The sequence below is a fragment of the Papaver somniferum genome, chromosome 4, assembly GCF_003573695.1.
Source record: "Papaver somniferum cultivar HN1 chromosome 4, ASM357369v1, whole genome shotgun sequence".
NCBI lineage: Eukaryota > Viridiplantae > Streptophyta > Magnoliopsida > Ranunculales > Papaveraceae > Papaver > Papaver somniferum.
In genome coordinates this window covers 124,465,536-124,491,168 of record NC_039361.1, presented here as the reverse complement: position 1 = coordinate 124,491,168, position 25,633 = coordinate 124,465,536, and the positions used below count along the sequence as shown (strand labels likewise).

The window sequence follows — 25,633 nt, the reverse complement described above, 5'->3', positions numbered from 1 at the left end:
AAATTGTTTAAAATGACACTATCGTAAGAAATTTCTATGTGTAACTTACGTATTAATTTAATCACAATCTATGATACTTCAAAAAGACATTAATGTTGCTTAATGTCTTCTTAAACTCCATCCGTGAAGACTGAAACCCTAGCAGCCTGAGTATTTTCCTGCTTAGATATGCTCCTTTGGAGTGAATCTGAGCAGGAAAATCTAATCAAATCTTCTATCTCCTGTACTCTATTTAGTCTCTATGGTTAGTTTGAGGCGAATTATCAGTGTTTTGGGTTCTAATCTAGCTTGATTAGATTGAACTTCCACTGGGTTTTTTTCTTCATCTTAATCTCGGTTGTTAGTTATTAGATTTAGTTATAAGTATTTCTTTTAGGGTTTCTGATCTTCATTAGTTTATCCATCTTTTTCTATCTCAATTTCTTGTTTTTCTCTAGGGTTTTGTTTTTGGGAACTTAATATTTCTGCTGGGTTTTTAAATTTCACAAGTGGTTGTTGTTCAAAGTAGCATCTATTAATTGGGAATTGTAAGTTTCATTAAGTTCTTCACAAGTTATTGTTGATTTTCTCAGTGTAGCAGTATAGGTTCTTGAATCAAAAGAATTCTCAACAAACACATATCCAGAAACAACATCAAAGCTTCCCAAAAAGCACCTTCAGGCTTCATGACTCTGATTTCGATTTACTTACCAGCAGCAACAAAGACACCAACAGAAAGATATTCAAATACATAGACAGAAGATACAACAAAGGCCCATATATAAGACACCAGCAACAAACAGTGCTACGAGACCGAGACAGATGAAGACCCAAACCGATCTGTATCGAGTCAGTCACATGAGAACCGAGTTAAGTTATACCGGTTACCTTTGATACTGTTACTATGAAATCATTGACAATAGGTTGGATTTATGGATCCTTCTTTACCTATGTCAGCACCATGATTTTGATAAAACCCTTGAGAAATGGTTGGATTTCCAGATCCTGACTTTTCTATTGATTATAGATTTGTTTTTTTAGCTGGATGTATTACTTTTAATCCAGCCAAGACCATTTAAACTAGTCCTGTTACCTTTGAATCAGGTAGGAATGGTAGGAAATCTTTTCCAGAATTGATCTTGTAACTCTGTTGTTGAGGTTCTTAATTATCCCTGGTGTATGTTTGACTATCAGTGTTACCTGTATGAATTCTTCATAACTGTTGGTACCTTTCGTATCAGTCATGTAACTGATCGCGATCTTGAATCGATGAACTGTAATGCACCTTTGAGGCTTTCCTCTTTTCCGAGAGAAGAATACTACACGTGCTTGGTTGTCTCTCCAATTTAAAATTTTCTCTCGGATTTTTATCGGCCGACTGTAAGGAGGCCTTCTATACGATGGGTCCATTGTATTTTGCCAGTAACGCAAAATTGAAATTGGTTTTCAATTTTATTTTTTATTCGATCATGTTTTACAAACTTTCAAAAACTACCTTCCAATTTCTTTTATCAAACAGAGATTAACGGAAACCCATTCACTGATGCATCTGATTATATTTGGGAGATTTTAGATTGTCAATTTAAACAAAAATCAAAATCGCTGAATTGATTGAATCAAAACGCGTTATACTTCTATTTGCTTACATAAAAACAAATATTAGTTATCAATTGATTGTTATAAGACTTTAATCGTTTCGATTTTAAAAAATGGAATTGAAAGAAAAAATACAGAGAAGAAAAATCTAAACAGTTTCAGAAAACCGGGTAAGGAAGACAGGTTTTTCGGGTAAAACTCCAAGTTTCGGCTAAATAGAACTGTCGCATGCTCGGCCCAATAACGGAGTGAATCCTTCTTTCTTCCAAATTCCAATGATGTCATTCGCACAGAACTGGATTGTTTTTAGGGGTGAGCAAAATGTCCGGAACCGCAGATTTCATTCGTATCCATCCGAAAAATTGCGGATGAAACCCAATCCGTAAGATCTATGGGCCGGATACAGATAGATTCTCAAATTCGCACTTTTAGTGGTTTGGTTGCAGTTGGACTTTGAAATCCACGGATTCTTCCGTACACTAGGATTTGGCTTTACACTGAAATCTGCACCTTCACATGTATCTAATGTGAAGTGAACTAACGTTTCTATAGCAAAGAAAGAACAAATATTTATGAACAGAAATAGTCGGACAAGCAAGCATCATGCACTTTCATTAGCTAAAGCGAAACCTCGTACGAAAACCACCGTCTCTTATACAGTATACTGATTAGGGAGTGTCAAGAATCATACATCTTACTGATAAATACACTCTCCCAGACAAGAAAATGACATGGTATTTTTATGATATACAAATAAACATAATTGAGAACCTAAACTCTGTAGAAATTCGATGTCCATACCGTCCAAATCCAGAACAAGAGTGATCGGTAGTCTCTTTTGCGGCTCTTTTTTGCAGTTGGAAATCTGGAACACTGTCGAAAAGATCTAACGAACTTGGAGGAAATAAATACGGGTTGAAAAATTCTTCTTCTACGCCTCCATTCCCCAAGTAGTCACCATCTGTTACAGTATGATCGAATGGGGAAAGCTGTTGAATTGCAAAATATAACCACGAATCCTTTGAATTCAATATAGCTTCGTCAGTCATCCAATAACGATGTTTTGGTGCAGGTGTTAATCTTCGTGCAGAGAAACTCGATGGATTTAGTTGTTTTTTTTTTCTTTTTACTAAATCCGCGGTTAATCCGCATACGTCCGTATCACCAGCTGATACGCGGATGTCAAATCCGCGATTGATTGGACCGAACACGCTTGGATTTTCCAAATTCACAACTTTGACGGATTGGACTCGGGTGACCCCTAATTCGCAACCGTCCGTCCGTTGCACACCCCTAATTGTTATATTCGGCTCCACTTAACACTGACATAATCTCAGTCCGATAACATGTCAAATACGTCCTTTTGACTAACCATGCCATGGAAGGAACTGGATGAATGTTTGTGTTTGGGTCCATTATAATTGAATCCTATTATAGGGACCGAAGGAATTGGTTGTAGGGGCTCTTATGGATTCAACTATCATAAATGTGGATGAGGGGAACCTATTTTATTATTAAAAATAAAAATATACCCTCCGATAATCAAAATAATTATCAAACCTAAATCTAATTAAATCAAAAGCTAAACCTAAACCGAAAAAAAAAACGTCTCTTCTTCTTCTTTCTCTCTTCTCCTCTATAGCCTCTTCTTCCTTTTCTTCTCCATAGCCTCCTATGGATTCAACTATTATAAATGTGGAATGAGGGGGCATAATATGTATGAATTCCCAACCGTATATAAAAAAATTACATAATTTTTCTTATCGGAACTTTTAATTTTGATTTTCAAGTATTAACCATAAATCAAATAATTAGTCTAATCTTATTACTAATCATATCACTAATGTTGTCTAATTTAGTTAACATAATCATTAACATTAATTAATCATTGGGATAACGGGTTTTGGAGATTACTATTTGATGACCCCTTTTCTGTTATTTTGTGAGCCCTCAAAACCAAAATCTTGAATCCCTTATAATTGGTTTCTTATAATTTAACAGACAACGGAATGGTAAGACTGCGCTTATCACTTAAATTTGTGCACATCCCATTATACTTGTTGACATGTTTGGACGTGGGATTAATCAATTACCTTTTACAAGGTTTTGATTGTTAAATTTTCGTTTTTTATTCTATCTCGAGATTGTCAATGTTACATACAAGTGATATCCTTTTTTTTTTTGTAAGTTAAAATGCAATAAAAGAACTAACTTTGGGAGTTAGTAACCCTCACATCAAAACCAGTAGAGACATCTAGTACTGGGCATGTGGACGATACCCTGACATTAGATTTATCTACTTCTAAAACATACTGAATACAAGAAGGAGGGTTGGCATCCCAGTTAATAGCAGTTCTGAAGAGCCTAGCCTCCTTAGCTAGTGTGTCAGCTACATTATTTGTTGTTCTAGGAATGAAATGGAAACCTTTAAAATTGTTACAAAAAGAAATTTCATCCTTCACTTCTTCCATGATGGATTGGTTCTGCCAGGTGATTTGAGATGGCTCTCCCTTCAGATAATCAAAAAGGTTCTTACAGTCTCCTTCCATACTAAAATCAGAAAGTTTCATAGCTCTTGCCCATTTAGCTGACTGAAGGAATCCTAGAGCTTCCGCTTCTTCTGGGGTAGTTGCTGAGATTGGTCCTGCTCTTCCTTGAGTGAATTCACCTGCATCATTTCTGAAGATTATAGCAAAGCCTGTTGGTACACTGCTTGATATCCAAGCAACATCCAAGTTTAGTTTATTATGTAGGGATTCTGGAAATTTCCAGATTTTATCTCCTTTGTTTCCTGATACCAAATCTTTACTTTTAACTAAGTATTTTTCCTTATGCCAGAAAGCTAGGTGTCTCTGTATCTCTAAAGCTACTTGCTGGCAAGTTTGTTGTTGATTATCAAAAACTCTGTTGCATCTTTCCTTCCATATAAACCAAATTTTGGTCATAATGATTTCTATGGGAATCAGAGGATTTTCTTTCTCTAGCCATTCTTTAAAGACATCTAAAAAATGTATAGTACTGTCAAAGTGTACAACTACGGGATAAGGGTCAGTAGCCCACACAAATTTTGCATACTTACAGTGTAAAAACAGATGTTCTATTGTTTCAGCCTCATTGCAGCCAAAAGAACAAGAAGGGGAGAGATCACTTTTAAACTTAGAAAGTTTAAAGTTGGTTGAAACTGCATTCTGTAGACATTTCCAAGCAAAATTTTTTTTATCCTTTGAGAGGTTTGTATTTCCCATAGTTTCTTCCAGAAAATATCAGGTTGACCCAAGTTATAATTATTTAGGATTTTTTCATTTAGCTTATTGTACATAGACTTAACTGTAAACTTTCCAGATTTATTGAGTAACCATCTCAGAGTATCTTCTTTTGCCAGCCTAATATTACAAATTTTCTGAGCTATAGAACTAGGGAACAAGGAATAGATTAAGGATTCATTCCATCTTTTTGTATTGGTGTCTATTAAATCCTTGACAAGCATTAAATAGGAGTTATGGACAGTTTTGTATTGTTTAAGTTTTTCAGGCAATTCAGGTATCCATTTATCCTCTCATATATTGACTTTCATTCCATTTCCTATTTCCCAAATGCTATTTTGTTCTACTAAAATTATTCCTTTGTATATGCACTTCCATATCCAAGAACTAGTAGATGGAATATTTTCTCTAAAAGCCGAGGTTCTCCTGAAGTATCTAGGTTTCAATTGGGATGCCCAGAGAGCTTTTGGTTCTGTCATAATTCTCCACGCAAGTTTGGCTATAAGGGATAAGTTGAATTTATGAGCATTTCTAAATCCAAGGCCTCCTTTGTTAATAGGTTTACACAAACAAGAATACGATTTTGGGTAGTAGCCTTTGTAATTTGTTTCTTTACCCCACCAGAAGTCCCTTTGAAGGGCATCTATTTTGTTGGTTATCTTTTTGGGCAGTACAAAACAACTCATTTGATAACTAGCTAAGTTAGCTAAAGTAGCCTTATTCAGTATCATCTTACTCGATTGAGCTAAAACTTTCCGTATCCAACCTTGGATTCTTTGTTCCATCTTTTCTATTATGCCTTCAAAAAGTTTTATTTTGGTTTTATCTACAAATAGCGGTGTTCCTAAGTATGAGTCTTTTAGGTCTATATGTTTGATTTTAAGGATTTTGCTAATCATCCTTTGGTGTTTGGGTTGTATTTTCTTACTAAAAAAGATACCAGATTTGTCGAAATTGATGAGTTTCCCAGAGGCTCTACTAAAGTTTTCTATAATGTTTAAAATCTGGTGGCATTCTTTCAGATCAGCCCTAATAAACAGCAAGCAATCATCAGCAAAAAAAAAGTGGGAGATGGAGATATTCTTAGGTGTTATCTTTATTCCATGAATTTCACTGTTTTCTTCTGCTAAAATTAGACTCCTAGAAAATATCTCCATACAGATAATAAAAAGATAGGGGGAGAGAGGGTCTCCCTATCTGAGGCCTCTAATGGGTTTGAAATATTCATCTGGACATCCATTTAACAGGACTGCTATTGAGGTTGTGGAAATACAAGTCTTAATTAGATTACAAAAAGCTTGATCAAAACCGAATGCCTTTAGAGATTTAAGAGAAAATCCCAATTGACGCTGTCAAATGCCTTTGACGTATCAATCTTGATGCCCATACCAGCGTGCTTAATTTTCTTTTTCTTGAAAGAATGAATAATTTCCTGTGAAATTATAATATTATCTGAAATTTGTCTATTTGACAAGAAAGCAGCTTGGAATGGAGAAATTATGGAATCCAAGTGAGGTTTGATTCTATTAGCTAGAATTTTTGCTATAATCTTATAAATAATGTTGCATAATCCTATAAGTCAAAACTGACTGGGTCCTTAGGGTGTCTTATTTTCGGAATAAGAAAAAGGAAAGTCTTATTAAATTCAGGGTTTAGCTATCTTGTTCTAAAGAAATTTTGAATTGTATAGGTTACTTGCTCCCCTACAATATCCCAGTTCATTTTAAAGAAACTTGCCGGAAATCCATCTGGTCCAGGGATTTGTTTGGTTTTAATTTTCTTAGAACAACTAAAATTTCTTGAGAAGAAGGAATGGCATTTAAGCTTGTGTTTTCCTCTTTAGATATAGTACATTTAATGTTAGAAAATAAATCTAAATCTAAATCATGTATTGAAGAGTTTTGATCTTCAGAGAAAAGATTTCGGTAGAAGTCTCTTAGAGTCTTCTTGATTTCTTCTCTTTTAAACGTTGTTTCTCCGTTACTCAGATTGATACACTCTATGTTATTACATTTCCTTCTCTTAAGTGTTTTAGTATGGAAGAATTTTGTATTCCTCTCTCCTAATTGAACCAGATTATCTCTTGATTGTTGTTTGGCAATCGCCTCCTGAGTGTCGTAAAGTTTTTCTAATAACAAAAGTTTGTCATTAATTTTCTCTTCTTTCCTATAGACATGACTCGAACTGTTAAGTATGTCTATCTAGTGTAAGACTTTCCTAATTTCTTTGTTGGGCTTACCAAAGATGTTTTTCTTCCAATGTTCTAGATTATGCTGCAACTCTTGAGGATTAGAAAGAAGCGAAAGAGAGGAATTATCCTTTGTCTGACTAGATTTCCATGTTTCTCTAATAGTTTGTATACATGACTGTTCTTTTTGCCAGGTATCATAGTATTTAAAGGTATGCTTACGTGTGGTGGCTATAGAATCAAGTTTAAGTGAAATAGGACTATGATTTGAACCCACAGCTACTAAGTGTGACAGTTCAGCATTTTGAAACTGAGATTTCCATTCATTGTTTGCTACAGCTCTATCTAGTCTTTCTTGTATATTAGCTATACCATCTCTATGGTTGTTCCAAGTGAATTCATATCCAGTAAAGCCTATATCTGATAAACCGGCATTATTGAGGATATTCTGATAGTACTCACTATCAGTGTTTTTGAAGGGAAGGCCTCCAACTTTTTCATCCTGACTGAAAATCATGTTCATATCTCCTAGTAGGATCCAAGGAATAGAATTTTTATCTACCTGTTCGGAAAATACTGAAATAAAGTCTCATGCTATATGTCTATTGTTTGGGTATGGACTACCATAAAAACAAGTTAAAATCCACTTCTTAGATTCATGGTTAGTTTGGACTAGGATATTTATCATATTTGTGTTCCATTGTACAATTTCATAAGCAAAACCATCTACCCAAGCCAGAGCTAGACCTCCTTCATTTCCTTAAGATCTATTATGTGTATATTAGGGTAGTCTTTCAAGAGAGATCTAACTAATGGTTTTTGTGATTTTGTTTCCAACAGGAATAAGATTTCAGGTCTATCTACATCAATGATTTGTTTAAGATGGTTTTTTGTGAAGGGGTTTCCAAACCCTGCACATTCCAAGCTATTATTTTCATTGTTTTTTCTAGAGCTAAAAGGATGCACAGATCACAAGTGAATTCCTAGTAATTAGATTCAATAAATGAAGCACAACGTGTAATAAGCAAGAATTAAACTTACTAGGCTAAACGGGATTGTAAAAAAAGTTAGGGATTTAGAAGGAAGTACCTGTGTCTCCTCATATTGGGGAACTAACTCCGGGAAGGGAATTGGATGATAAGTACTCGATCTTGACCGATGATTAGCCATGTTTGATCCATACTGATGAATTTCTAAAACCTTTCCGTCATGTGAAGGGATTGAGCATAATTGCTCAGAAGATGAAGAAGAAACATAATTAGAGACTGAAATTTTAAATGCAGACTTCGGCTGAGTCGATGGCGTATGAAATGAATATGATATGCATGATGAATGTTGAATGCAATCCAGAGAATTTAGAGCAGAACTCACTGGCACAGATGGTGAAATTAAGGATTCAAGAGATTCCCCCAAAACAGGCGATGAAAAAGATAATCTTCTAATAATTGAGATGTCTTAAATAGACCTATTAGGGGAACCATTATTTGGAACCGGAATAGAAAAATCTGGTTCAGAACCGGCTTCTAGAATAGGTATAGCACCAGGTTCCGATTTAGCTAAGACTCGAAAAGTTTCTGAGTTCGCGAATCGGAACGATTCATCTGAAGAAGGAATGGGTATAAAGTTCTCAGGGAGATTGTACGGGAAAGTTCTCTTTCCCAACACATAAGAAGATGTTAAAGGCATATCTTCATCAAAAGCAGAAGACGGGGATTCAGTGATGACAAAAGGGCCTAACACATCATAGGCATTCGAAGGATAAGACGAAGAAGAGTGAGGTGGTTGGACTTTATGAAGATTCTCATGATCGTCATCACGCAGAGCCGGCTCTTCATCCACATAAGTTCTGAATATGTCATGGAATGTTTCTCTCACACCTGGCTGATTTAAATATTCTTGTACTGGTACCAGCACTCCTGTATGATCGAAATTATCCTTGGGATTCCAGACTTGGACCAAAACATTATTTATCCAGTTTGTATCATCACTAGGGTAAGGTGAGTTGACATTTATATCATAGATATCTTCTAGTGGTTTCCCTAGCAAAACATCACATTCACCAACTTTGTGTCCTAGCCTTAGATAATGGGAACTGAATTTTGAAGGCAGGTTGATGTAGTTGAAGTAAATGGACGTAACTGGGTATCTACCTACCTTAACAATAAAATGATGAATAAGTGGTTTTTCTATATTCACCCACAGAAGTACCCTTGGTATAAAGTCTGGTGAATCCCTTCCAGTATAAACTCTGGCAACTTGACCTACTTTACCAGTAATTAAGCCTAACATTTTCTCTGCATGGTGTTCAAATTTAATATTTAATATGTAAGCCCAGATAAGAATCTCTTTTACCAGATCAGTTGAAATTTTCATTCCCTGATAAGCAGTTGTCGCAGCCAGTACATTACCAAAAGGGTACCACGGTCCATTTGATGACATCCAATGAAAATCCTCCTTTTTCCTGAAAGTGATGATGAATAAGTTTGGGTCTACTTCTCTAATTTGAAACGTTATTTGACTACCCCAAAAATTATTAAGTGCTCCCCTTACTTCCATTGTTGAAGAATAACAGTATAAAAAACTCTAGCAAGAATACTATATTGTTTGGTTCCAAAATCCCTGATAAAAGAATGAGGGGTTGGAAGAAGCCCAATGTTATTATGATTAGCCATACATTGTGCAAGAGAAAGACCACTAAGGTGCTTATACAAGTTCAAATTTTCACCCATCTTAATAAGAAAAAGAAGAAAAGAGGTAAGGAATAATAAGAAATAGGGGGAACACTGAGCTAATAAATAGATAATAACTACAAGATTCAAACTGAGGCCTTGACAAAACAACATACACCCGTGATCAATCCAGGAACCAAGAAAAAAAGGCATCTTTTTTTGGGCCAATAGAAATTCGGCAACCATTAGGGAAAGATATTGTTGTGGAAGTCTAGGTAGGAGGTATAAAACTTTTCCTTTGACTCTATTTATTGGGGTTTGTCTTAAATTTTTTTAAAAGTCTTGAGAAAAGGTAACATCACAGTGAATATGTATATACCTAAAGGGTAATGTAAAAACCAAGCTAAAGTACCAAAGTTGATTTATCCATTAGTTACTAACACCCTAAAATCCAAATAAAGGTAGAGACATCGATCCGAGAGAGGGTAATCTACATTCAAATTTCAAATTCAGAGATCGTGATACAGATAGTGCCCGTAGATACCTAAGCCATCTACCACATACCTAACATCAATTTAAATCACTTATATTAGGTGAGACTAGGGTAATAAAGGGCTTTCAAGAGTCTATTCCTGCTCCTCATAGTGTAGGTTAATTAAGGTTGATTTAACTAAAGAAGGTGAAAGGCAAAGTCAAGAAGTTTGCAAGGCCATAAATAAGAAAGCGTGCGATCTTAGAAGAGCCATTAAATGTCGATATACTCGACAATATAGAGAAATCCAAGAATTCTAGGGAAAGTAGAGGAGAAGGTTTAACACTCCAATATATCTTAGTAATGCTATAAAAGGGTTAGCAATCCTTATTTCCAGACACTAAATCACTACAGCTTCTAAGATCACAAACAAATTTAAGAGTTCACAAGATGGCTTGTAACCATGATAACATTCCTGAAGGAGCTCCCATATCAATGACAAGAGTTATGCGCTATAGAGATGATCATCTCCACAGGGTACAATATTATTTTTGGTATTTGTGTGGTACTGGCTTATTTCTCCATGCAGAACAGGTAAAATACTTGGCTTATTGTAATTTGTGCCCCACTATCAAAGAAGGTTTAGGGGAGGAGGTAAGGGGTGATGTTGAACGGCAGATTGCGCAAGGGATACCTATAGATGCAACTATATTGTTTAGTGAGATGCCTCTAGGCTTTGAGTATAGGTATGTCCTAAAGATGGAGGCCAGATACAACTGGAACAAAGGAAAGGGAAACTTTGAAGCCGCCATGGCAGCAGAGGCAAGGGGTGAAATAATCGTTTAAACCATGTAAAGCTCTTATGGAAAAAGTTCAACTGTTGATTGTAGTTTCCTATATTTCTCTGTCAGTTATGCTAAAATTTCCTAGATTTCCTCTTTGTTTAATTCCCTAATTATGTTTCGTAATGTAATGAACTTTCTAATGAATTCTGACAGTTGGACTCTGTTGGACTTTTACAAATTAGTTTAAGTCTTCTAATTGAGATGGGACTTTCAGTATCACACTTAGCTAGAAATTCTTAATAAGAATGATATTATGATGAAGTCAAAATCTATGTGAGCAACTCATAATAATGGTTCATAAACAATACAGAGAATCTAATTATCACGCTAGCAGAAGAAGAAGCGACTCATATCCATAAATTAAGTGAAGAAAGAGAGTTGAAGAGGTTGTTGATAGTTTAAATACCCCAACAATGGCAGAATCAAAGAAATCAAGAGAGAAAAACCAGATCCTAATTCCCCATCTTCCCTAGTGGCCTGTAATCATGATAAAATTCCAATCAATGCATTAGTTTCTTCTACCAGAATTATGCGATGGAGAGATAATCATCTCCATCGTATTCACTATTATCGGTGTGTCCATTGTTCCCGAGAGAGGTTCCATAATCCCTATCAAGCTCAATACCTAGCATATTGCAACTTGAATCAGGAAGAAAAGAAGAAAATTTGCCCTCATGCTAAGAAAATAATTCAGTTTAAGATAGAAAGAGGTAAGTCTTTGGATGCTAAAATCTACTTAGAGGATATGCCTTTAGGAACAGATTATTATTATGTTTACAAGCGAGAGAGCGCTACAAGAACAAAATAGGAAAGAACCATTATGAGGAGATGGAGAAAGCAGAAGCAGAGAATGGACCCTCCATGGAAGAATATAGATGATCTTCATTCTTTCTTATCTAAGTTATGAAAAAGTCTGCTTTTAATTTCATGAAGTTCTATCCTTAGTTAAACCTAATCAATGGAAATTTACTTGTTTCACTGTAATAATTTCTGATTAAATAATTAAAAAAGGATGAGATTATATGCTTATGATATTGCAGTTTTCTTTAAAAAGGCAGAAGTTATATGCTTCAATTATGCAAATGATATGGCAATGCAATTATAAATTGTTATTATCATGGTCTGAGAAATACCAACCACCAAATCGTTCTAAGAACTTTAACCACCTCCGTTATCAAAAGCTCCGGCAATTAAATGTTCGAAAGAAGTTACCTATGTTATGATTTATTATCTAAGCTAAAAAGATGAATGCAAATGAGGGTTATGCTCAAATATGATGCATCATTTCATTTTCATGAAAGACTCGGCCCTAAATTAATCAGAAAAAAATCGGAAAAGAGTAAACCCAAAAAACACCACATTCAGCTCAAGGTCACCTATAATCATCGGTTCAAGACTGTGAACATATATCATTCCCCTCCCATTGTATGTTCCCTCTAGCGCAGAGGAGAACACAAGTAGGACTACTACTCACAGTGCATTAGAGCTAAAATCAGAGTCAAAGAAAAAATTGAAGAAGATGAAGAAAAATAGCCGTTAAGGCAGGAGAGAAGGCAGGAGAGAGGTTTCGAGAAACAAGTATGAGATATGGTACAAGTGATATCCGGAAAATGAATTCCTGATAAATTCATCGTTTTGTCGGTCCCACCGTAGACACGGTCATCTAGTTAGTGGGAATTAAGTGTTTGGCCCTCTCCTCACTTTCTCTTACTCTAATGACCTTGGGTTTAAAACCCATTTAAAAATTCTTTAACCCACTTTATTGAAATGACCCCTAAAAAATAAGGAGGGTCATATGAATAAAGATATTTGATGATGTCATTAAATAAAATATTTTAATGGCAAGAATAACCTTATGTACATAAACTATATTCTTTAAATAACATATGATCGCTATCGTATGCGTCAAAAATATATTACACTTTATTACTACTCAAAATATAAATATAGCAAGGGAAAGAAAGAATCGTTCCCACAGAGAAGACTAAGGTTGTCAAATTGTTTCGGTTTCCAATAAATACCAACGGGGGGTTTTTCTGATTTTTATATACTAAAATAAAATAATAACAAAACAAATAAATAAATAAGCAAATCAAGTAGAGCAGATATTGGTTAAGGATTCATCTTCATTCACAAACATGTTTTTTAGCAATAACTAGAATTGATATTTAATCTCTCTTTTATCAAAATCCCTAGGATACCTTGATCGCAAGTATATCCCGCAAATCTCCTATTTTCATCAACAAACACATTAAAAGATGTGAGTATGAATTCTACCTTAGAGAACAACCTAACGTGTAAAAGTACTAATCAAGTTTAATTCCCTAGATGCATTAAGTTCTATAAAATCAGGCCAATCAAAGCAATCGAACGTGTAAAAGCACTAATCCGATTTAACAAAGGTTATGACTCACTTGTGACTACTAGGATGTATCACTACAAGCAATAATCACAATTATGCTACTTGTAATCAGGAATCTATCACTTTTGCGTATAATAAATCCTAATCTAGCAATAGAGATGAAAACACACTCAATTGATTCTAGATTCAACCAAACAAGTATTCAAATCATGTAACAATATCATCAGTAAATCATAAACGATAAGTAAGGAGACAAAACTAATTTAGTGAACACAACACATGTTTGGAAATCCAACTTATTCCTTAACCAAAATAAAATTAACTCATGTTTATGGCATAGGAGTTCATAACAAGAAGGAAGAGAGAACCTATCATGTTTCTAAACCCTTTAACAAAAGTAGTAGAAGAGAATCGATCCATAATAGACCCCCAGAGAACTTATATAAGTTCTCTCAAAATATTACTCGGCCAAGATCTGAACAACTCCAGCTGATTCACTCTCCATCCCAATACAGGCCCATACTGTCGTTCAAATGTTACCGAGCCTGTCAGTTTCCTAGGACTGACAAACCAATTTACACAGTTCCAGCTTTACCAGAAACACGACTAGCTCAATCTCCCTTACTCATTCCCTGCAACCATACATTCATTCTTCATCGCTCAGGCCAACTCCAGTCACATTTGAATTGTAACTGCATCAACTCCAGCTGTGTTGATCTACTACCCCAGCAACCTACCACTGCAACCAACACCAACATGTCCTGTGTATCTCAGTGTTGTAGCTTCTCCAGTCCTTGTTCTTGTTATCAACTGCACATCCAGTTCCAACCCCATAGTCCACAACTCCACTCTACTTTCCTGCAATGCAATGCAACTCCAACAACACCAAGTAATATCGCCTTGAGCCATTCTTCATATCCTGCCAATACTCCAGCCCTGTAACTCGACTTCAAGCATCACCAGTAACTGAACTGCAGCTTCAATCACCTGCAATGTTCCACCTGGCACAGTCATTTTCATCAGCTGCAGCTCATGTAACTTCTTCGTTTCAGCTCAATTCTTCAGCAATTCCATTCTCATTTGTGTACCAACAGTTGCTTTCACTGAATTGCACCCGCAGTCTGTACCACTTCAGTCACCTCCATTTAAGTCAACATCCTTCTCCATGCCTGTAATGCCTCCTGCGATATCTGTAATTAAAACTCATACACACTGCATTTGTTCACTGCACAACCATCTGTAGCTGCAATCAAAACCTCTCCGAGCCTGCAAGTTCAGTTCACAACTAGCCTTTGCACACCGCTTCTTCCACTTGCTGCCAAACTACACTACATTCATATTCAACACCACCATTGCTTCTCATCAGTACTACCAGAACCCATGGTAAATACCCCTGTAGTTCCTCAGCCATAACCCACATCGTCTGCTGCATCACAGCCAACAGCAACTCTCTCAGCTGCACCAAACTATCTCTGCAATTGCTTCAACTCCAGCTCAGGTTCAACCATTCACTGCCTTCAGTCACCAAGACCAACTGCCATTAACTAACCACCTGCTTCATCTCCATAACCAGCTGCACCATTTCAGCTTCATGTTCTAGTCATTACTGCAACAACAACAGTATCAGCTCCATCCCAAATGCAATACTGCCACAGTAAACACTCCCTTGGACATCTTCCCCTTGTTCTCATCAGTGGCAACCACCAACTCAGATTACCAGCAGTTTCATAGCCTATTGTCTCTCTACCTGCGCCTCCATGTCCGCTACCTAGAAGACTTTGTCCAGCAAACCGTGTACAGGTCATGCATATATTCATGTATCAGGAGAATGAAAGAAGGATGGCGCGTACGTAGCACAAAAGCAAAGGACAGAGAGAGTTTCTTTTTCGATCTTTGTTAACAGTCCGACAAACTCTGATGCGAACAGAAAATGTTAGAAGTGTTTTGGAAATGGAAATGATCTGACGCAACGCGGCCAAATAAAGCTGGACAGATCAACGGAGCATATGAAGCGGTACTTGGATGATCCAATGGATTGGGAACTATGTACACATTTCTTAGGTGCACTATGTTACTCTGAATCATCACCACATAAAGCGGAAACTTTCCACCGACTTTCTTATCTTTGTCTATTACGGATTTTAGGGAAAAGCTATGGTGATTTCGGGTATAAATACAGGTTTCGAGAGGACCAAAAAAAAAAGAGCACTTCTTCTTCGGTCATTTTTCCTTTGTAGCGAGAAACAGAGAGAGATGGCTCCTGGCTTTTGTGGTGAGCTTCTGTTTTCAGTTTCATTTTAATTCCTCTTTATTTATTTGCCAATACTTTTTAATTAGAGTAGCTAAACTTTCTAATTGATTAGGGATGATTTCAAAGTACTAAACCATGAAACATTATTTTATTTAGCCACATTTATTTCAAGTTTTATTTTATTGTTGATTATCTTTATTATTTTTATTATCTAAGAATATTGAGGGGTTATTTAAAATGATCAATTAAATTAGCCAATCAATATTTCTTCTACTAGTTTAGGGTTGGGTGATACGTGTAATTGTCACATGAACTCTTTGCACAAGTAGTAAATTGCAAGAGTTGACAGAGGGATTTTGTTAAGCAATTGTGTGTAAAGATAACACTAATAAGCAGGCCGGGATTATGTGTCTGATGCTGGGATCAACCTGATTAACAGAGTGTAAAGCATTCGACTAATTTATACCTTGAGAGCTTATTATTGGTGGGTTGGTTGGATAGAAGCTGGTAATCGAGCGCTTCTGTATCCAGTGACAATAGGAATCCGAGGGATAGCAGAGCTTATTGCTATTTTACGGTTGGTAACAATATAAGTTCAACAAGAAATAAATTTGCATTAAATTAGGCTTCGGTTCAGTGACGGCGAATGAATCCCCAGTCATCTTTCTCCTTATTGTTTTAAACTAATATTTATTATTCTGTTTTACTAGTTACTTTAATTTGAAAATCGAAAAACCCCATTTCAGTTACTTTTTAAACAACTAGAAACTCCCTGTTCTTTGTGGGAACGAACTCCTTGCCATTATATTACCAGTTAATTGTGTGGAAAGGTGTAATTAATTGTTGCGTAAACGACGCGCACCATACAGTTAAGTATAGCTGTATAGGTGTAAACACGGTGTAACTAAATAATTCAAGTTTAAATTCTAACATAAGTATTGTTTACCTCCTTTTTTTTCAATACCGTTATTGACGGACAGTTAAGCATTTGATGTATCCAAATTGTAACCAAATTTTAATTCTTAAAACCAATAGAGTTATGCCAAGTGTCCTCACCATAGCTTCTGCATTAGAAAAGGCCTTTCTAGGCCACTAGGAAGTGATGATTTCATCATCGTTTAATGTGAAAGCTTTATTTGTAAAGGCCTTTAAGGGGGAAGATTACCAAGAATTTTAAACTTCCAAAAATGGATTGCAATATCCAATATAAAATAATATTACTTTAATGTACCTCAAACTCTGCACTGGTATACAAGTTAACATTTGCCTTTGTCAACTTCATCACGTCATCTGCACCCCCATCTTTTTCAACTTCGTCTTTGGCCAATTCTCCATTTTTATCATCTCTTTCGTCTTCATCTTTTGCTCCATGCTTCATCTCATTCGTTGTGGCTACTGAGACTCCGGCTCCATCTTTTGCTCCATGCTCCAACTTTATCAACTTGAAAAAAACAAATCTCCATACTCATACAATTCGGTTACTTAGGATTTGAGTTCGGACCTCGTTACACCTATTTTTTTCCGATCATAAAAAAAATAAAAAAATTTGCTCCATATTCATGCAAGTCGATTACTTAGGATTCGATTCATGCAGGCATCTCGCTATCGCTCATTATGCTATCATGAACTAACACGGGACCATTAATACCGAAATATGTATTGCATTGTTGCCCCTCCAACATACCCATTTGTGGTTCCAGTAAATAAATATTTTTTTGATTGCTCGCTATCTGTTTTCGAGACCCCATATACCCAACCCCAGTCAATGTGGACATGGTAGGCTTATTGTATTGGTAATATGTTCTTTTGTGTGTTCCAGTAAATAAATATTTTTTGTTGCCCCTCCAACTGCCTCTGATGTTTGGGCAAATCTTTTTAGGGAGAATCATCAACTCTTCACTGCTTATGGTTCCTTCCATGCTTGGTTCAACAGTTGTTTCTACTCTAACAATCCCATTGTTAATTGGAATGCTACATTTGCTACTATATGATGGTTCATCTGAAAAGCTAAATGTGATTGGGTTTTCAGGAATACTAAACCTTCTGCTGATACTACTGCTCTGAAAATCACTCAACATCAATGCATTTTTAGCAGAGTAAACAACCTTTAGTAACAGGAGAATACCAATGAGCAGGACTCAAGTCTCAATAGTCTGGCCAGAAACAATAAGGGAAAACTTGGAATCACGATTAGCATGCACATCTTGGAAGTAAACAATAGCATGGCTAATAGTGATTTACCATCTTATACTAACTTTGCGTTTGTTGCTCTCTCTTTCTCAGGGCAATGTGTGGTTGCAAGAAACATCAAAGACTCTACAACTGGACTCAGCAGAGCAAGCAGAGGAGCTCATTTAGAAGTATCCTGAGGAAAGGAAATGCAAAATACCAACATAGATTTTGCAACAGAAGAAGAAGAAATACTACAAGCCATTCAAAAAGGTTACCAACTAGAAGTTCAAAAGAGATTTCAAGGAGATCCTACTCAAAACTACAACATGAAAGTTGGAAAAATTGATTTTGTCTTAGGAAGGCTTATCAAGTTAACTCCTCAGCAAAACACTAATGCTGCCAGATTAGCTCAGATATCTAGCCATTCCACCTTACTTCAGAACTTTAACTGGAAAGGCCCTAATCTCCAGTTACTTTTGTCAAATTTACAGTCCTTTCCAAACTCTGCTATTAAGGATAACTGTAATAATTTTTATCATACTTTAGGGGTTCATCATGGTGCTGATCACAGCCCAGATGACCACCTTGTTGTTCTAAGGAGATAGTAGTTCAGTTGAGCTGCGTTTCTCTTTTTTCTATAAAAAAAGGAGCATATAACCGATTTGTTTGTGTTTTGAGATAACAGGTGCGTTATGCCCGCAACATCCACTGCATGTCTTCACTAGTTGTGCATAAACACACCAAACGCACTAACAATAAATACTTCTGGTATATGGTTGGTTACAAATTGAATTTGATTTTGTTCGGAACCGTCAAACAAAACTAACAGAAATAATAAATAACATTATAGCGGAAGTCTGAGCAGACCCTCCCAACATTTTAAAGCTTAATTGTTAGAAGAGTATGCATTTACTAACATCATCAGACCACATAGCAAGAGTAAGTTTGACATCGTGAAGACAACTCATGCCACCATTGGTTACACCAGATGTGGCCTGCATGCTCCTAAAGGAAAATGCAAGCACATTATACTTGATTAATACTAATTGTTGATCCGGGTCCAAGAGCATAGCTCAGTGGTATCTCATCAACTCCATTAAGGAGGAAGTCAGGTGTTCAAGCCCCGCCGTTGTAAAGGTTTGTAATAGATTAGTTGTATAATGGATTCAGCGATGTTGGGCCTGGCAGTGGGGTCAGTCCAACTGACTGGGTTTGGGTAGGGGTCTGAGTCCGGCTTTCGCGTATCAGAAAGAAAAAAAAAAAAACTAATTGCTGATCCGACTAAACTAAATAGACCATACTAAATACAAAAACAACACCAAATTAAAAAAAAAATGAAAAACCGAAATTTATGGATTAACAATTGCTTAGTAGGATGATTGGTTCTCAAATGAAAAGAAGAGTCGGGCATACCAACCCATTTCATCAATTTATACTAATGCAAAGTATAATGAACTGGCTCCTATCTAAACTTGACTAAATGCTTGCAAAATTTAAGAAATATCAGAAATTTTATATGGATACTTCAAATATATAATTGGAATTTCATCACGTTTTTAAGAATACGATAATAATGGTAGATTTTTACGCAAATAAACGTAGGTATTTACTATTAATATCATAAGATTTTTACATAAATAAGCGGATGTGCTTACCATTTATACACTGAATTAATTCTTTCGGTTACGCTTTGGTTTTTGCTATTCTTAGAGCATCTCTAATAGAGGGTAGATTTACCTATTTTAATGACACATAGGATTTTAGACTCCAGTTTGACATAAATCCATCTACAGTAGGGTCCTACAAATTATGAGGGACCAATTACTAAATATGAAAGTGTTCAAGAAAGTGTTATTTACATCTCCGATTGCACTTCCACGTCATGCTTTTAACTAATATTCTTCTAATTCTAAGGGTTGAAATTCTAACTGTTGGAGATGATTTTTTAGATTTGAGATCCTATATTTACTCTATGTATAGACCCCACAAATTAAAGGACTTTTTCCACCTTCTCTTGAAGATGAGATAAAAAAATATTTCCCTATAAACTTTTTACATATTTTTTTTACGAATTTCGGTTTTAAGAATTCTAGTTGAATAACATGTGTTAGCGGAAATTTATTTTTAGTATTTCTTAGATTTGTTAAAAAAATATTCCCATATAAACTCGTCAAATCTCGGTTTTAATAAATCTTTTTTTTAGCAGTTTACATGTAACAAATTCAACGGTTTTGATTATATTAAAAAGATGTAAATATGGGGTGAGAATTTTTAATAAATTTCAGCCAATCAGAATCAAAGATTTTGTCGACTTACCAATATAAAAGTGGGTGAATGTTATCGCTCAATTTGGAACATTAGATCGAATCAATTTATTTAGAAATTGACGGCCACGAAATGTAAGGGGGCTAACTTGTATTTCGGCCAATCAGAAACGAAGGTTTTCTTCACCAGCCAATGAAAGAGAAGGTAAGCGCAACTCTCGATGTGGTGTGGGAGATGTGGTTGGATATTTAAGTTGTTGATATATTTAAGTTGTTGATATATCGGTCAATTTAGCTGTAGACCACGTGGAAGGATACAAATGCATGACCTCCACTTGTTCGATTTTCTTAAGAAGTTTGCGTTGAAGAAATTACTCGTGTTCAACATTTCAACCTCTCTTCCTTCCACCGGCATGGTATTTTAATTTATTTCGTCTCTTAGTGATCCCGCCACCAACTGCTAGTATATTATCGCTACTTGACGCACCAGCAACACCACTCACGCTTAAAAGGGCTAATCCCATATGAGATTTCGAGAGGTTTATTAACTGAGATTGAAAGAAAAAACATAGAAGAAGATCGATGTGATTGTGCTCTTATCTTGTTTTTCTATATATTTGGTTTGCCTTATGTTTAATTCTTTTGAGCAAAGGCCAACAAAATTCGTTATTTCAGGAAAAGGGGCAATTACAGTTAGAATCTGCAACAAGGTATCAAGTATCAACCATGTGCGAGTCTAACTCAGTTCAGCCCACCCAGTCACCAAAACCGGTTCGTACCTAATCTACCCTCTCTAATCAGTACTCTGGTTAGGTTAGGTTATATGGGTTGGCTCTACCCTCCATATTTCTGTTTCAGTTGCTCCCACTTCTTCATCTTATGTAACTTTGCGGAGATTCAGAGACAGATGGATATTCATTCATCAAATCTAGACGGGATAGGTATATATCTCTATTTATTTTTTCATTTATATCAGATAATAGGTTGATTGTAATAGCAATTTTCTGGTGTTTGAAACCCTCTTTTTACGGTTTAAATCCCTAATTCCCGTGCTTCTCATTTAAAATTCATTGGGTTCATACTTCAATCCTCATAATAGTTGAAGGTGAGGGAATTGAATGGAATCAGATTGGAGTTGTAATTAGTTGGTTATCTGATTCGGGTTCAAACCAAGGGGTATTACGATTGATTTAGAAGTGAGTCTTGATTTCAAGGATTACACATCTCATCTGGAAAAATTATTTCTATTGATGATATGTTGAAGTTTTGATCAGTTCCATAAATCGATTTTGATTTTTTTCTAATGTGTGCAATGTAAATGGAAGAGTTAATGAAGCCTATCCTTAATTGTTTTCTTTTTGGTATGGGTGTAGTTAGGATTGTAAAAACCCCGTATGTTTTGAACACAAGGTGCAAGAAATTAGATTTTAACTTGTTACTATAAAGAGTGAACTAGAAATGCACATAATACTCGACTCTCTGGTTCAGTTTATCTTTCACTCAATCTGAAACTTTGAAACTTGTTTACTTAGTGCTTGGAATATTTATTTATTTTGAAATTTAAGACAGACCTGTTTCTTTGGCAACCTCAGATAGTTAGTTATGGGGATAAAAATTTCAGGATTTTGTATATAATTGGGAGGCAGTACTCCAGTGACCTTTAGCTCTTTTGTGTTTTTGTTTCTATCTTTGTTTGTGGTGTCACCCCTTTGTTGAGGCTTGTACTAAGTATGTGATACTTGCTTTGTACAAGCTAACACAGTATGCTTAAACGTGTAGAACCCTAGGTCTCGTGGAGAGGGAAATTGGGTCCATTGTGTTTTCAACAAACCGCTCTTTGTTTAAGTCTCTGGGTTTTATTTTTTCACTTTGGTGTCACATCCTGTTCTGGTATGTGGGTGGCCTTCCTATCTTGGCGGAAGGTTTCTGGTTTTCTTCCCTGTGGTGTTGCTATTTCAACGACCACCGGTACTATGTATTTGCCTTTGGGCTTTTCTAGTATGTCATTCTCAGCTATCGAAAGGAGAACCAATGGTTATTTCATTTTAGTATGCGATGACGATTTATTTTAATTGTACACAAATAAATATGAATTGCGTCATCTAAGTTTGATTTGTTTGTATGAATGATTAGGTGGTGACGACAATGATGTGGTTAATGTAATTTTGTGGTCCGGTGGGAGAATCAGCGATCGGTCAGGCAACGAACCTATGTACAGCAGTGGTTTGAATATGTTCCAAAAGGTGTCGAATTCTGGTGGTCATGTAGAAATGTCAGAAGGTGAGGGTGGTGGATTTTGTGATAAACAAGCTCGGTATGTTTAATTCAACCTGACCACTGTTTGAAAATGGAACGACATTTGAATCAGATATACATTCACCATGCACTTTGTAGGTTCACACCTGAGAAAGATAATATCTATTTACAGAGTTAAATGGAATGTTAAGTAGGATTTAGGGTTCACAATTTTGAGCTTAGCTCTTTCGTTTATTTTAACAAAAATGTCTAAAATTTGAACAGAACATAAAATATGGAGATGCTGCGACCCTTTGAAACTTGGTTATAGAAATAATTTTGTCACTGCGAGATGTTGTCATGCATACTGGTACAATGTACTTCTGCATAATGGAACCTCACACCCTAAAATTAAAATTCAGCTTATAAAAAAACATGAAGCCCATCACCTACTCATTACGCATTCTCACTATTCAATGATAGCTTGCTAGATTGTAAAACTAAATTATTTCTGCATGAGATTTGCCATTGTTATTTTGATCCAAGTTTTGCTAAGCACTGCTTTATAAAATGCACGTCCGTACTTTATGAATTGTGATTTGATTCTCGATAATTTTGTCAGTGCATGTTTGGGAAGGGAACTTTTATGACCAAGGGACAGAGATAATAAAGAATAGTTCCAAACTCTAATTGTGACTTCAATGTTTCATATCTTCTGTGACATATTTCTGTCATTGTGACTTCGTTCGAACTTTCTTTTAGTTCAAACAAACTTAAGTAACCATATATAATATAATAAACACAGAAGAGCGAGAAAACAGAGAGAGGCAGAAAAAAAAAGGAGAAGCTAAAAGGATCAAAAGTTGAAAGAGAAAAAAATTGAAATTAAGGATAGTGGCGCTCTACTATCTCATTGATATATTATGCTTTTAGGTTTTTCAATCAATTGACTTATTACTTTTGAACAGGGGCTGTTGTGGTTCATCTTCTTGTGGCTGTATACCTTTTGGGCATATGAATTCTGTGCCGTGTATGTTACAGCAGGCTCGAGTGCGTCTGAGCGATATTCTCCTTCTGGGTTGTTTTTTGGTGTGTCGGCTATTGCTTTAGCAATTAACATGATCTTTATTTTCCGAATGATCTTCAATGGTAATAACCACAGTACATTACTTTATTTTGATTGTTTCATATGTTTATTCAAGGGACCAAACATAAAATAGTTTCCATAGGAAATCGTATCTTGCTGCAACATTGCGAATTACCGCCGTTAATCTTTTAAATATATGTTACCCAGGTACTGGCTTGGATGTGGATAAATATGTGCGTTGGTCGTAAAAAATTTCTTATTCTGATTGTATTGAATTAGGACATGTTGCTTGAATTAGCAGAACCACCTGATCCGAATGAGTTATATCTGCGACAATTCAGTAGGCAAGTTTACGCCCTCTGTTCTTCATAGGTCATCATTTTTGTTTATTGTCGTGGTATCTTTGTTGTCTCATTGTGTTCTTTTTTTTTTGCATTTGGATTCACCCTTTTCTCGGGATCTGATGCTTTTTTTTGTTGTTGCTTTTAGCATTTCAATTACATAGTTTAGTGACTTCATCAGAACATCTTTGTCATACTATAACATTACATGATGTGTGGAAGTGTACTTTTTCAACACTTCTCATTGACTTGTAATCTGATCTACCTGTTCACAGTTATGTCACCTTCCATTTTGTTGACATGGTATAATTTTGTAGGGTTTTTCGTCTTGGACTTCTTTATAGTGGATCACTGCTCGTGCTTCTTGTTTACTCCATCTTGTATGGTTTGACTGCTAAGGAGTCAAATTGGTTGGGGGCCGTTAATTCTGCTGCTATAATTGTTCTTGGTATGCCCTTTTGTATAACATATTCCTGTGTGCATGTATTTTATCTTGACATAATTTTATGGTATCTTGCTTTATCATATAGATTGGAACTTGGGGACATGCTTGTTTGGGTTTGAGCTTTTTAAGAGGCGTGATACAGCACTTTTGTTGCTGGAACATTTCGCATTTTTCTCATCTGCTTTGGGGTGCATTATTGGTTTGTAACTCACTCAATTGAAGTGTTCATGTTGTACTTATTTACAGATATGGCTGAGCTTCGTGAGTTGTATTGTTTTTATACTTTAGTTGTTACTACTTTCAGGCATTTCTTTGTCATGTTATTTGATGTTGTTTCTTGTCATGTATCAGTTATGAGTCCATTGGTTGCAAGGAGAGATGCCTTACAGTGATAAGAGCACAGACGTTGGAAAGCCAAGTTTGGCATTACGTAGTAGTTCATATCGTTCTGTTGTCCAGGATTCTGTAGTTGGAATGACTCTAGATGATAAGCAACTTGAACGCAACAGCTCCTTTGTTTGTTCCAGCGGTGGTTTGGAAAGTGGCTACAAACTTTCAATTGTATTTTCAATATTAGAAGTGAAAAACTACGGAGAATATCGTTGTCCACGAAGTACGGCATAACACCATGTAACTTCAGGAATAAAGACCCCTATGTGTACATTATTCATTTAGCCGTGCGTACTGCTACATCAAACCAGGGTTCCATCACCTCCTTAAATCTACCAGATTGCACAAATATACCCGCAAAGCAAAGACCTTTTCCCTTGGAATTTAAAACAATGTACCCAAAGGTTTTTATACTACAGACTGCTATGGGTACCTAGTAAATTTATACTACCATCAAAATGGGTTACCCATCATAATTTATAGTACCTCCAAAAATAAGGTACTCATTGAAATTTATACGATCATGTTATCGGGTACCAATTTTATAGGATCGTCTGAAAGACAAAATGCCCTGTTCTCTTTATTAAAGTGAAGTTCTCCACAGAAAATATGCCCATGAAAGCATGGTTTCCCAATAATGTTATCCACGATAGCTAATTAGGTATAGCGTAGAATACTGAAGTTTTTTTTTTTTCTTTTTTTTTTTTAACATATATGATCAATACATAACTAATACCTCCGATTTTTCTTTAGCATAGAATGTACTACGTAAACGCAAAAGGTACAGATATGGTAAAACTCTTCCGAAATAAGGTATTTCTATAAATTGGGTATCATAATATAAATTGGGTACCTCTTTAAGGAGGTCCAAAAATATTTATTGGGTACTTTTTCTACAAGCTCAAATACTATAAATTGGGCACCTTTTTGAGGTCCCAAAATATTTATCGGGTACTTATTCAACAATGTCAAATAATATAAATTGGGTACTTCTTTAAGGGGGTTTCAAAATATTCATTAGTTACCTCTTTAACATGGTAAAATAATATAAATCGGGGGTACCTATCTAATACT

The 25,633-nt window shown here is 35.8% G+C and overlaps 2 protein-coding genes across 7 annotated transcripts; one reads left to right on the top strand and one right to left on the bottom strand.

Moving 5' to 3' along the window:
• Positions 1 to 3,782: 3,782 nt before the first annotated feature.
• On the bottom strand, positions 3,783 to 4,820 carry LOC113273087. Its single transcript, XM_026522856.1, has one exon. The coding sequence runs from the start codon at positions 4,818 to 4,820 to the stop codon at positions 3,783 to 3,785; it is 1,038 nt and encodes a 345-aa protein (XP_026378641.1).
• A 15,629-nt stretch (positions 4,821 to 20,449) lies between these two features.
• On the top strand, positions 20,450 to 24,880 carry LOC113276506 (calpain-type cysteine protease DEK1-like). 6 transcript variants are annotated; one of them, XM_026526120.1, is made up of 7 exons: positions 20,478 to 20,832; positions 22,195 to 22,341; positions 23,265 to 23,445; positions 23,591 to 23,727; positions 24,042 to 24,172; positions 24,255 to 24,368; positions 24,521 to 24,880. In XM_026526120.1, exons 4-7 carry the CDS (start codon positions 23,666 to 23,668, stop codon positions 24,559 to 24,561), a joined length of 348 nt encoding a protein of 115 aa, XP_026381905.1. In that variant the 5' UTR covers positions 20,478 to 20,832; positions 22,195 to 22,341; positions 23,265 to 23,445; positions 23,591 to 23,665; the 3' UTR covers positions 24,562 to 24,880. The 6 variants fall into 6 exon arrangements, with proteins under 6 accessions (XP_026381906.1, XP_026381903.1, XP_026381902.1 ...); XM_026526119.1 differs by having other exon boundaries at positions 20,478 to 21,002; XM_026526118.1 differs by lacking the exons at positions 24,042 to 24,172; positions 24,255 to 24,368; positions 24,521 to 24,880 and adding an exon at positions 20,920 to 21,002 and having other exon boundaries at positions 20,468 to 20,832; positions 22,195 to 22,375; positions 23,591 to 23,724.
• Positions 24,881 to 25,633: the final 753 nt, after the last annotated feature.

Excerpts from the sequence above, each read along its gene's own strand:
- LOC113276506 (XM_026526117.1), top strand. The coding sequence starts at position 20,885 with ATGGGTTGGCTCTACCCTCCATATTTCTGTTTCAGTTGCTCCCACTTC. Across the intron at positions 21,003-22,194 it reads ATCAAATCTAGACGGGATAG|GTGGTGACGACAATGATGTG; the intron begins GTATATATCTCT and ends ATGAATGATTAG. Across the intron at positions 22,376-23,264 it reads TTTTGTGATAAACAAGCTCG|GGGCTGTTGTGGTTCATCTT; the intron begins GTATGTTTAATT and ends ACTTTTGAACAG.
- LOC113273087 (XM_026522856.1), bottom strand. The coding sequence starts at position 4,820 with ATGGGAAATACAAACCTCTCAAAGGATAAAAAAAATTTTGCTTGGAAA.